This window comes from Taudactylus pleione, unplaced genomic scaffold, assembly GCF_031769625.1.
Source record: "Taudactylus pleione unplaced genomic scaffold, aTauple2 ptg001573l, whole genome shotgun sequence".
NCBI lineage: Eukaryota > Metazoa > Chordata > Amphibia > Anura > Myobatrachidae > Taudactylus > Taudactylus pleione.
In genome coordinates this window covers 972,293-985,706 of record NW_028285970.1, presented here as the reverse complement: position 1 = coordinate 985,706, position 13,414 = coordinate 972,293, and the positions used below count along the sequence as shown (strand labels likewise).

Genomic DNA, 13,414 nt, shown 5'->3' with positions numbered 1-13,414 from the left:
CCATTAACCTCTACCTGTCACCCATACCTGGCTTTACCCATTTCCTCTCCCTGTCACCCTCTCCCCTGCATCACTATCTCCCCATCACCCTCTCTCTCCTATCACCTTCTGCTTTCTACATGGCATCACCCTCTCCCTGTCACTCTCTGCTTCTCCATATCACCCACTGCCTCTTCCCATCACCTTTTCCTGTCACCCACAACCTTTCCATTTCCCACTAAATCTACCAGTCACCTATCTCTCCTGCCAGCCACTACATCTCCCTGTCATCCTCCACTGCCACCTCCTGGCCTCACCTTCTGACTTCCCCATTGCCCATACCTTGGCATCACCCTCTCCCTGTCACCTTCTACGTCTCCCTATCACCCACTGCCTCTTCCCGTCACCCTCTCCCCATCACCCACCGCCTCTTCCCGTCACCCTCTTTCTGTCACTTATTGCTTCTCCTTGTCATATTTTCCTGTACCCACTGCCTCTCCATCTACCATTATCTCTACCCGTCACCCATCTCTCCTGTCACCCACTGCCTCTCCCCATCATCCTCTAAATTAAGCACTGCCAAACCCTGGCATCAGCCTCTGACTCACCCTATCCCCCATTCCCTGGTGTCACCCACTGCCGCTCCCTGGCATCACCTATTGCCTCTCCAACAAGGGCATGACTTGTAGATACAGCATTCCCTTTGAGGCCATGCACCTTGTTGTGAGGCCACACCCACTTTCCCAGGGGCACGCAAAAAAGCCCCCTCCCCTTCCGACATACTGCCCCCCCTGTCGTTTTGTTCTGGATCTGCCCCTGAGTACAGTCTATAAAATAATAGGTAGGAGCTGATTGAATGCTATGGGCAACTTCTCCACTGGTCCACTTATCCATGCTTTTCACAGCTTGGCACATAAACCTTTATCTCTCTCCATTTATCTCTCTCAAAGCTTTGATAAATTTACCTGTTAATAAGAAAGGAAGGGATGGAATCAGTTATTTTAAACCTGAGGTCTTGTCCAAATCTGGAGTCTAGTTTTAAACTATGGGTGTCAGATCTGGGGCTAGATTTTATATGAGTGTAGGTAGGAGGAGAGGTCCGATTTGGAATTTATATGGGGTGGGGCACAGATTTGGGGTCTATTTTTATTATACTTCAAATACTATAGGGAGTAGTTATAATCTATATTTACAATATAAGGTCATTTTTTTTCTTTTGTCTTCAAATTGTGCACATATAGTGGATTGGTTTTTTTTACATATAAGTTAGACAACTAATTATGTACATTTATTAATTATACTTTTTATGGTTTATCATAGTCACTTGAACATTGCTTGTATATCAGTAACTAAAAAGTCCCTGTATTTTATATGTCAATAAAATGTCCATGTAATGTATATTGCTCACTAGAATGGTTCCTGTATTGTATGTTGGTCTCTAGAATGGGACCTGTATTATATTTAAGTCACTAGAATGGTCCATGCATTCTATTTTGGTCACTAGAATAGTCTCTGCTTTGACAAGTTACACTGATAAGTGTTGTATTTGTTTATAGCTCTTAAGGTGGGTATCCACTACAAGATCTGAAAACGACTGCACGATTACGACATTGTAATCGTTCAGTCCTTTGTCAGTCGTGTGATGAGTTTGCACTGAACGAGCAGATGTTCAGTGCAGGGTCATCAATCATCTGGACACATGCTGAACCTGACAATATCGTCATGTTGACCAGTATGTATGAAAGATGATAGATGTCTAAACGACCAGCGGGCACGCGCATCGCTGATTGTTTTAGACACTTTTGCAAATGATTTGAAAACTATTTGCAAATGATTGAACGATCGAACGATCGTTATCATTCAATCGTTCAACTTAGTAGTCTAGTGGATACCCTCCTTTAGACATAACTATTATTTATTTAAACCACAGCCACATGAGACAAAGCACACTCACAATGTTTTGTAATTAAGATGTTTCCATTACATTGCACTGGTAGAAAATCCCAGGTGACTTGCTTGTGCTTGCTCACCAGGATGGAAGTTACCAGCCAGGCTCTGGTTCTGATGGCAAAAAAACTAAATTCAAAAATGCTTTGCACGTCTTTCTTACAAAAATGGTGGATATAATTAGGAGTGGGACATTTTAGGGGTGATCCATTTTTTTATCTGATTACAGTTCTTGGGTTCAATAAGGAGTTTATTCTCCCCTGTCAGGTAAAACCAGCATCTATCAGTGGATTATCTATAATGAGCGCAGGGTGTGTACAGTGACTTGGGTCTAGGGGGGGCCACATCACACACCCTGTATCTATGTTTAATACTTACCTCCCTGGTGTCCCACGGTGCTGCAGAAATCACCAGAAAAATATCACGATGGGCATTTTCCCAGCGATTTGTGCATGCGCAGTAGAAAAATCACGCGGATGCCATGTCCCCAGAGGTCTGCACTTGCACAGTACACTAGCACAATGCCAGAGTCTACTGACTTGTGCAAACTCCCTAGAGCAGAGGGGGCCCACACAGAGACTGTACACATGCCCCTTCCTCTCTAAATACGCCCCTGGCATCTACTGCTAGATTTTGTGTTTGCCTTTCTTTGAATCAACAATGGAACTTGATGGACCTGCACCTTTTTTAACTATAATAACTGTGAAATATTTTTAACTACATTTATAAATTCTGATTTTTTTTTAAATAATTGTTATACCTGTTATTACTTAGATAGTTTGTTAAAGTTTCAGTTTGCTTGAAAAGCTTTGTAAATGTCATGTAATATGTATGTAGCCAGCCCACAGCATGGGCTTAAGCGTCTCTAATTGAGAGTGTGGGCTGCCAGCAATGATTTTGTAAATGCTGCAACCTGTACACTCATTTCTCTGCATCCGCTCTCACATTCTTCTCCTCAATAAACAACTTATGGAACAGAGGACAAATGTTTACTTTCGATTGACTCCAGTGAATGTTAACCCTGAAATTAAATGTCATGTTAGTCATATATTTCAAGATATGGCAATTTAGTACAATTACAATAATTCCTGAGAATTACTGTAAGCATGTTTCTGCAGCATACTGGTTGATTACCCATGTACGCCTTTCTTAAACATATTATTACAATTTAATTAATGTGGTCGATTATGTAACACTTTTATAGTCAGATTTCAGCATGACATGGAAATCTGACTGTGGTTGTTTTGGTGGAAAAATCTCCCTACTCTATAGTGTGGTGCTCACTGCAGTGATCTACAAACACATCCATAGAAAACATGCAATATATTACTTTTGGGAGAAGCAAATTATACAAATAAATAATTTTAAATAAATGGTGATAGATAGATAGATAGATAGATAGATAGATAGATAGATATTCATACATTTTCAATTCAGTTCTATCTATTAAGCTAACTAGCTATGTATCTAGATATGATATGCAGTATATATAGATATATATTTTCAATCCTACCTATATATCTGTCTGTTATTACCCAGTTTTGTTCTATTAATGCTTACAATTGTAAAGCGCAATGGAATATGCTGCGCTATATAAGAAACTGTTAATAAATAAATAAAATAAAAATAAATTCTGATCTATCTATCTATCTATCTATCTCTCTAATATATATCACACTGAAGTGAAAGCATTTTAGGGGAGGTCCTCCTCGTACTAGTGTTCTATTTCCTGACAATGTGTTTGTCCAATGGTGTCTTTGTATGCAAATATTCTTCCGTCCAATCTGAACTAAAAGGCAAAAAGAAAGCCTAGACTTCAGTCAGAATAAAATCACTCAGCCTGACTAATACTGTACTTTATTTTACCTGTATTTCAGTAAATAGGCTTAAAATGTCATCTGACAATAAGCAGAAACCTGGTGACAAGCTTGCTCAGTTTACACCACCTACTCCTCTCAGCAATTTGGAAATTAAATACACCAAGGTAAGAATCTAATATGTTTTCTGCTCATTTTAAAAAAAAATTAGTGTATTTTTATATTGCTTTGTGTTATCATGAGAAGACCTAACAAACTCAAACGCAGTCCATGTTTAGCAAAACGTGCATAATGTTCTATAAGAATTATGTACTTACTCTTTACTGGTTATGTGAAGGAGACCATTTTATAAAGTCCATGTACAGTAATATGTTGTTTTTATTCCTGCACCCAACAGATGTAGACAAATACTTAAATAGCTTTTTCCAGCTTTAGCAATTTTATTGCTTCTATATTGTTATTGTATTTTACATTTTTTTGTTTAATAATTTATACAAAAGCAAAGGGAAATAACATTTTAAAAACATGCTGAAGATTGCAAAGCAATCTAACTGCATATTGGAACATATTCACTTGTACACAGGCCAAGTAGATATTAGGAAAGAGCAAGGTTTTCTCACTGGCACTATGACAATGAAACAAACAAGAAACTAAAAGGGACAGAGAGCAATGTGTATAAAATGCAGATCATGCGAAAAATTGGTTACACGGTGGCATATTTCTAGACAGTAAAGCTCATTAATAAACATATGTTTTACTCTGAAGCACATTTTATTTCAAAATGCCCGTTGAACTTGTGTACTTTAGACTTTGTGAGATACTGAGGGAATGTTGACCCGGGAACGTCTGACATGTTTGGTGAAAATTCATTTTAGAATGCAAAAAAGTATCTTAAAGCATGATCATGCAAACTAGGACTGTGCAACTATGCTTAAAGTAGTTCAAGAATGTTTTGGTTTTCCTCACATTCTGTATAGTGCAGATGAGTTTAATGTGTTTCTCTATGAGAGTTGTTACATTGTATTTTATCAAAATGTCAACAGGGACTGATTTAAAAACAAAAATGACTACTTGTAAACCAACATTTAGTATATGCAAATTGTACTATGTGCAGTGTAACTATCTCACAGGTACTGTAGTCTAATTATCTGTCCTATACATGATTGGTAAGAAATGTACAGTATGATTGCTTAACCCAGATTTACATTTGATAAAACGGTTGTTATGCTTCTTATGTTATTGATAAACATGTTTTAAATGTTTCTAAAGTAACAATAGATTAACATGATTTTAACTACAAATGTGAACAATAAATCTGTGTTCTATTTGTGTGACTGTTTATCTGCAGTCAATGTATTAGTTAGACTTTAAACTTTTTGTTTTTCTTTTACAGAAAATAGTTATTTTCTTTAAAGCACTTACTGTCATTAAATAAAGTTATTTTTACAGTCTCCACTAGTTACTGCATGTATTATTATTATTATTATTATTATTATTTATGTGACTTGTTGCATTTACCACAGTGATAATGGTATAAAAGTATTAAACAGCATTAAGGTATGAAGAATAAGATAGATAAACGTATGCATCCAAAATTATTATTCTGTATATTTATTTGTTAAATGTTCTAAATAAACATAGGCTGCTTATGATAAATAAAGACATGTTAAGCACACAGCTACGATATTGTACACATTTATGACTAGAAGTCACTTGTGTGGATAAGTAATCTTGGGGTCTATGTACTAAGCCTTGGAGAGAGATAAAGTGGGAAGATATAAAGTACCAACCAATCAGCTCCTAACTGTCACTTTTCAAACACAGCTTGTAAAGTGACAGTTAGGAGCTGATTGGTTGGTACTTTATATCTCTCCACTTTATCTCGCTCCAAGGCTTAATACATAGACCCTCTTATGTGTATCTGACTTGTATATTAATAAGGACAAAACAACCTTCAGCTTGCGAAAATATGATGTTACTATGCAGGATATAGAATTTTTTTTAATAATGTGAATACTTCTAAGCTGCATGCTGATGGTAAAAGAAAAGTGCTGTGCCATTCTACAATTTAAAGCAACAGTCCATAGTATATTCATTTTCTTTAAATAGCAAGTTTCCGCATGCATGTGATATTTTTATCAGGCATCTTCCTATAATTCTTTATCTACTTGCAAAATCTCTCTGGTTGGCAAACAAAAATGATTGCTGGACACAGACACCCTCAGTGTGATATACAAACACAGACTCACGGCTCTGAACATGTCATATGATACCAGAAAGGAAAATAAGAAAACCCCACTGCAGACAGAGGGGATGATTCTGAATGGCACTGTAGTTGCAGGCAGGTGCAGAAGTCTGATTTATAACTTTATGCTAATGTGAGTGAATGCATCATCATTAGTATCATTAGTATCTGTGCTTGCACAGGCCCTATGCTAAGTTCAAGAAAAAAATGTCAGAAGCGGGTGTAAACACATCACAGAATTGCATGGAGCTTTTCATACACACCACATACACATGGGTTGCCTAATTCACACCCCAAAATGCCCTTTGTCACAAAAAAATCTGGCCAAGTTGCGTCCGACTCAGTATAGGACGGATTTACAGTGTTTGCAAAGATGGGTAAATTTGCCTCTGCACAAGCACTGTATGCAGTAACTCTCCATTTACATCCATGAACAAAGATCCATGTGACTCAGAATCAGCCCCAGAGCTTGGAGGCACATTCCAAAGCCTCTCTGCTCACAACATCCTGTGTCATGCGACAGTGGTTGCCATGGTAGTCCGGAATCATATATTATTAATAGCAGGCTGAAGTAAAAAAAAACAGGGGAAATCAGTAAATACCAAAAAAATTTTTATATCCTGCCATTGTGATTCACATAAAAAAACACAATTCATTTCAAGTGATTGCTGTTTTAATCAAAATTCCTATTCATATATTTAAAATTCAATATTGAACTATATTTTACTACTATTATAGGTTTCTAATTACAAACAAAATGAGTAAATAAAGATATTTGGGGAGATGTACTAAGCCTTGAAAAGTGATAAAATGGAGATTGATAAAGTACCAACCAATCAGCTCCTAACTGCCACTTTACAGGCTATGTTTGAAAAATGGCAGTTAGAAGCTGATTGGTTGGTACTTTATCACTCTTCACTTCATCACTTTTCAAGACTTAGTACATCTCCCCCAATATTATCTGATCTTACCTTCCATTCAGGTTCATGCTAAACTTTCAACACCTTTAAAATTGTACTTTATGGCCTCGCTACATCAGACTCTTATAGTACTCTACTATGCCAGAATTCCCAGTTATATACTGTAACATCAATGTATTGGTGGAACACACAGTTTTCTGCCCTGGGATAAGATAAACATTGGTGGATATTTCAATTAATAGGGGCTGGTAGGAAGAGTGAGGGCAGGAACAATTAACTGTCTCAAAAAACATGAATAAAGTTCTGCCCATTTTTCTTCAAATATGCCAGGTGCCTTGTCTATAAGCCCCTATGCCACTAAAATCACCCTTGTCTGGTAGAGTTGTGTTGCAAAGGGAAATCATACTGAGCACTTCTAATGGTGTGTACACTGTAAGAATTAAAATGCACAATATGAACAATAACAATATTGATCCTATCGTTATCATTCTTATTATGCATTTTTCAGTGTATCCAACCCACCAATGACCTGCGATGCACGCACACGTATGGACGATAAAGAGATCGTCCATCGACCGTTCATGCAGGCAAACCTGGTCGATATCAACCAGGTTATTATAGGGACCCGCGGGTCGCTGGCCATCGTTGGTGGGTTTATGGTGTGCTGGATGATCGATATCAAGTATCCAGCAGACCCTGGAGATTGTTCAGCGATATCCTTATCGCTGACGGTCGTCCCGTGTGTATGCACCATAAGTATGCACTTGAATTTGTTTTCGTTTCAGATGTTTCCTTTGAAGTTTCTGTAAACAGAATAGTTTCTCACAAATATATACGTATATGAATTTTGCTGATTCCAGTAGACTAATATGTCAAACTAATTAAGTCAAACATGAGATTTATGTCATTTAGCATACTGCTTTCTCACATACTGTTGGACCAGTATTGCATAATTAGTTGAATTTGGTAATTGAATTTGCATCTTAAGTACAGCTCTGTCACAATATTTGATAAATGTAACAAAAGTGATGTATTTTTAGTTGTTTCTGAATATTAGACGTGGGTTTTACAGCCATTCAGAACCCTGCAACAAGAGGCTTATAGACACATCCTGCTCTCCAGAGTAGTAAGCACAAAAGTTATCTTGGGTTACCCGCTCACACTGATACTTCACTATGAGGATAGCTAAACGCATCCAAAAGAACATCATGTCCAGGAGAATGTCAGTCAATGCCAGTTTTGCAAACCTACACCCCAAGCTATATTTAATCTCTGCTTTTGCTTCCATCCATCCTATTTACTGTCTCTTTTCTTTAAAGAAGATAAGTCACAGTGAAATCACCAGTAAATCAATAGATGCACTGTCCCCGGTCATGCTTACTAAGATACATATGCCATGATATTCTCAGGCACCTTTCAACTGTGCCACTTTATTATATACAATATTACACATATCTCTAAAATGATATCTCAATGCTTCTGTTCAACATTATGACACATATAGGCATGTATACATATAGTCCTCCAGACACCTAACAGTGATATCCCATGAAAAGTATAAATAAATGTCTTGTCCATAACCACCATTAACCAACCCACAGACAGTGTCACTCACAAAAGAACACAAAGCAATTCACTGCTGTCCCCTTGTTTTCAAATAATATTCATTATATTCCCAAATAGAAGCCTCAAACCTCTCATTCCCAGCATGCTCCAGCAGTAATGAGATTGCAAGCCCCATTATACCAGATATACTGCAACTTGTAATTCTACAACTACTGGAAGGCAATGGGCTGCATTGGGTGCACATGGCTTCCCTTTTTATTAGGGACATACCGCCTTGAGCTGGCCACACACTAGACCAACTTACATCCAACCAGCCAACTAATTGATTGGTTGGAATGAAAATCTGGTAAGGTATGAGAGCAAATGACAATCAGCAATTTGCTCCCAAACATCGGAAAATGGACAAAATCTGTTGTTTGAACAAATTGTTTAGATCAAACATTTAACAAACTTGTCTGAACGACCATTTTCATCTGTTTTCTGGCATTTAGGAGCAAATTACTGATCATCATTTACTCCCATTCCTTACCAGATTTTCATTCCAACCAATCAACTAGTTGGATGGTTGGATGAAAGTTGGTCTAGTGTGTGCCCAGCTTTACTGTGCCTGCAATTGAGATCAAGGGTCTAATTCTCAGTTGCACGCACAGCCGATGTTTAACGCAGTGGAGCAATAGTTTTCTTCTGTGCATGCATCTAAGTCACACCAGACATACGTCTAAGACGCACCTTGCATGCATCTTATTGTGTTTGTACAAAGTGGCAGTTGTGATTTCAGATGCACACATGGAGAAGTGTATTGTAATTGTAGTGGACATTCATGAGCAGTGACAGGGAAGTGGCTTAGGGCCTGATTCAGAGCGACTCGTAAGCGGCCACTCGTTCGCTCCGAGCGATGTTTGCCCAACTGCGCATGCGTACGGATCGTAATACGCATGCGCGAACCAGTCAGTGCGGGCGAAAATCGTTTGTTCGCTAAATAGCGAATGCCTGCTATTTTGAGTGACAGAATGAGGCGTATGTGGGTGGTAACAGGGGAATGTGCTTGAAAACGGGGAGTGGAGATCCGAACGCAGGCGTGTTTAAAGGTCAAAATGGGCGTTTTAAGGGTGTGCATAATTAATACAGCAGCGTCATTGACCACGTCACTGGGTTATTTTATAGCCAGAACTGCTCGCAAGATTGTGGTAGCAAAAACCAACCACAAGAATAGCGAGCAGTTCATACGCTGGTCGATGTACTCGATTAATCTAATAAATAGCGGACATGACGTAGGATGCGAGCGGCCAGGGGGCATATTTTTTCAAAAAACGACCGCAAGTTTTGTTCGCTCATTCAGACATAGAGGCGTGAACAGACCGCAAAGAGCGAATGGTTCATTTGAGTAGCCACCCCTATTTTCTGGACGAACAATCGCAAATAGCGTCCGGCTCTGAATCAGGCCCTTAGCTCACTCACCTAAGGGTATATTTATCAAACAGTGACAAGTGTGGAAAAGTGGACCAGTGGAGAAGTAGCCCATAGCAACCAATCAGCTCCTACCTATTATTTTATAGACTGTGCTTGATAAATGCTACTTCAAAGCTGATTGGTTAATATGGGCAACTTCTCCACTGGTTCACTTCTCCACACTTTTCATTGCTTGATAAATAGATCCCTTAGTGAGTTATGGAAGTGTTACAGGCGTGTTTCGGATAGGGGTGTGCACCGGCCACTTTTCGTGTTTTGTGTTTTGGTTTTGGATCTGGATCTTTCTTCGTGTTTTGGATCTGGTTTGGTTTTGCCAAAACCACCCTTCCGTGTTTTGGGTTCTGGGTTTTGTGTTTTGGATCTGTATTTTTTTTAAAAAAAGCATAAAAACAGCTAAAATCACAGAATTTGTAGGTTTTTCTGCCCCTATGCTATTATTAACCTCAATAACCTTAATTTCCACTCATTTCCAGTCTATTCTGAACACCTCACACCTCACAATAGTGTTTTTATGTCCAAAAGGTTGCACCGAGGTAGCTGGATGACTATGCTAAGCGACACGAGTGGGCGGCACAAACACGTGACCCATCTAGGCGTGATACTGCAGTGGCAGACAGGATGACAGTTTGAAAAACTAGGCCCCAAACTGTACATAATGCAAAGAAAAAAAAGAGGTGCAAGATGGAATTGTCCTTGGGCCCTCCCACCCACCCTTATGTTGTATAAACAGGACATGCACACTTTAACAAAGCAATCATTTCAGCGCCAGGGTCTGCCACACGACTGTGGATGAAATGATTGGTTCGTTTGGGCCCCCACAAAACAAGCTGGCAATTAATCTGTCCCTGCACAAACTGGCTCTACGGAGGCAAGATGTCATCCTCATCCTCCTCATCCACCGATTCCTCACCCTCTTCAGTGTGTACATCCTCATCCTCACAAAGTATTAACTCGTCCCCACTTGAATCCACCACCACAGGTCCCTCTGTACGTTCTGGAGGCTGGTCTCCCTGGAAGAGCTGATAATTCATTTTGATGAACATCATCTTCTCCACATTCTGTGGAAGCAACCTCCTACGCCTTTCGCTGACAAGGTTCCCGGCTGCACTAAACACTTTCGGAGTACACACTGGAGGGGGGGCAACTCAGGTAAAATAGAGCCAGTTTGTACAGGGGCCACCAAATTGCCTCTTTTTCCTGCCAGTACAGGTATGGACTGTCTGACATGCCTACTTGGATGCTGTCACCGATGTAATCCTCCACCATTCTGTCAATGGTGACAGTATCATATGCAGTGACAGTAGACATGTCAGAAATTGTTGCCAGGTCCTTCAGTCCGGACCAGATGTCCAAACTTGGTCCTGCCTGCCCTGCATCACCGCCAGCGGGTTGCTTAGGATATCTAAGTTTTTTCCTGGCAGCCCCAGTTGCGGGAGAAAATGAGGAAGGAGCTGTTGACGTGTCACGTTCCGCTTCAGCTGACAGTGTGTTCACCAGCAGGTCTTTGCACCTCTGCAGGCTTGTGTCAGCCGGAAAGAGAGACACCACATAGGCTTTAAACCTAGGATAGAGCACGGTGGCCAAAATGTAGTGGTCTGATTTCAACAGATTGACCACCCTGGAATCCTGGCAAAGCGAATGAAGGGCTTCATCCACAAGTCCCACATGCCGAGCGGAATCGCTCCGTCTTAGCTCCTCCTTCACTTTCTCCAGCTGCTTCTGCAAAAGCCTGTTGAGGGGAATGACCTGACTCAAGCTGGCAGTGTCTGAACTGACTTCACGTGTGGCAAGTTCGAAGGGCTGGAGAACCTTGCACAACACGGAAATCATTCTCCACTGCGCTTGAGTCAGGTGCATACCCCCTCCTTTGCCTATGTCATAGGTGGATGTATAGGCTTGAATGGCCTTTTGCTGCTCCTCCATCCTCTGAAGCATATAGAGGGTTGAGTTCCACCGCGTCACAACCTCTTGCTTCAGGTGATGGCGGGGCAGCTTCAAGAGTGTTTGCTGGTGCTCCAGTCTTCGGCACGCAGTCGCTGAATGGCGAAAGTGGCCAGAAATTTTTCGGGCCACCCAAAGCGTCTCCTGCACGCCCCTGTCGCTTTTCAGAAAATTCTGCACCACCAAGTTTATTGTGTGAGCAAAACATGGGACGTGCTGGAATTTGCCCAGATGTAATGCCCACACAATATTGGTGGCGTTGTCAGATATCACAAATCCCCAGGAGAGTCTAAGTGGGGTAAGCCACTGGGCGATGATTTCCCTCAGTTTCTCTAAGAGGTTGTCGGCGGTGTGCCTCTTACTGAAACCGGTGATACACAGCGTAGCCTGCCTTGGAACGAGCTGGCGTTTCTGAGATGCTGCGACTGGTGACGCTGCTGCTGTTGCTGCGTAAGGTGATACATCTACCCAGTGGGCTGTCACAGTCATATAGTCCTTAGTCTGCCCTGTTCCACTTGTCCACATGTCTGTGGTTAAGTGGACATTGGGTACAACGGCATTTTTCAGAACACTGAGGACACTTTTTCTGACGTTTCTGTACAGTCTCGGTATCGCCTGCCTAGTGAAGTGGAATCTAGACGGGATTTGGAACCGGGGACACACTACCTCCATCAATTGTCTAAATCCCACTGCACTAATGGCGGATACCGGATGCACGTCTAACACCAACATAGCAGTCAAGGCCTCAGTTATACGTTTTGCTTCAGGATGACTGCTGTCGTACTTCATCCTCCTCGCTAAGGACTGTTGGAGGGTCAATTGTTTAGTAAAAGTAGTGGTGTTCCTACTTCCTCTCTGGGATGATGAACGACTCCCAGCAGCAGCAACAGCAGCAGCGGCAGCAGGAGGCGTAGCAATGCAGGATCCTCAGGAGGAATCCGGGATAGGAGAGTCAGTCATGCCAGTGACATGGCCTGCAGGACTACTTCCGATCCTGACTAAGGAGGAAATTGACGAGGAGGGAGTTGACGGTGTGGTTTGCAGGCGCTTGGATACAACAGGACAATGGGATTTAGGTGTCCCTGGACTGCTTACGGTCTTAGCCAAAGTTTCTGAACTTGACAGTAACTTATTATGAACGCGCTGCAGGTGCCGTATAAGGGAGGATGTTCCTAGGTGGTTAACATCCCTACCCCTACTTATTCCACCTTTACATAAGGTACATATGGCAAGACAGTTGTTGTCCGGATTTGGATAGAAATATTGCCAGACCAAAGAGGTGGAATGTTTGGTCTTCTGCCCAGGCATGACCGTGATGGGCTTTTTCATCCCACGGACAACAACTGTCTCCCCCGGAGACTGATTTAAACAAACCACATCACCATCAGAATCCTCCTCGCCAACTTCCTCCTCCGCACCAGTTACACCAGTATCCTCATCCTGTTGTACTTCAACAATGACATCTTCAATTTGCATATCAGCAAGTGGACTGTGGGTGCTCCTTTCAGCACTTGCAGGGGGTGTGCAAA

At 41.0% G+C, this 13,414-nt stretch overlaps 1 protein-coding gene and 1 long non-coding RNA gene across 4 annotated transcripts in view; one reads left to right on the top strand and one right to left on the bottom strand.

Moving 5' to 3' along the window:
- Window positions 1-13,414, bottom strand: part of LOC148442291 (uncharacterized) — a 132,362-nt gene that overhangs the window by 45,333 nt on the left and 73,615 nt on the right. The gene's annotated exons all lie outside the window — the stretch shown is intronic.
- ALDH1A1 (aldehyde dehydrogenase 1 family member A1) overlaps window positions 3,734-13,414 on the top strand; it is a 100,222-nt gene continuing 90,541 nt past the window's right edge. Inside the window, exon 1 of the mRNA XM_088464072.1 lies at window positions 3,734-3,910. Within this exon, the coding sequence (XP_088320198.1) occupies window positions 3,818-3,910 (93 nt within the window). The 5' untranslated portion in view covers window positions 3,734-3,817. The remainder of the gene's footprint in view (window positions 3,911-13,414) is intronic.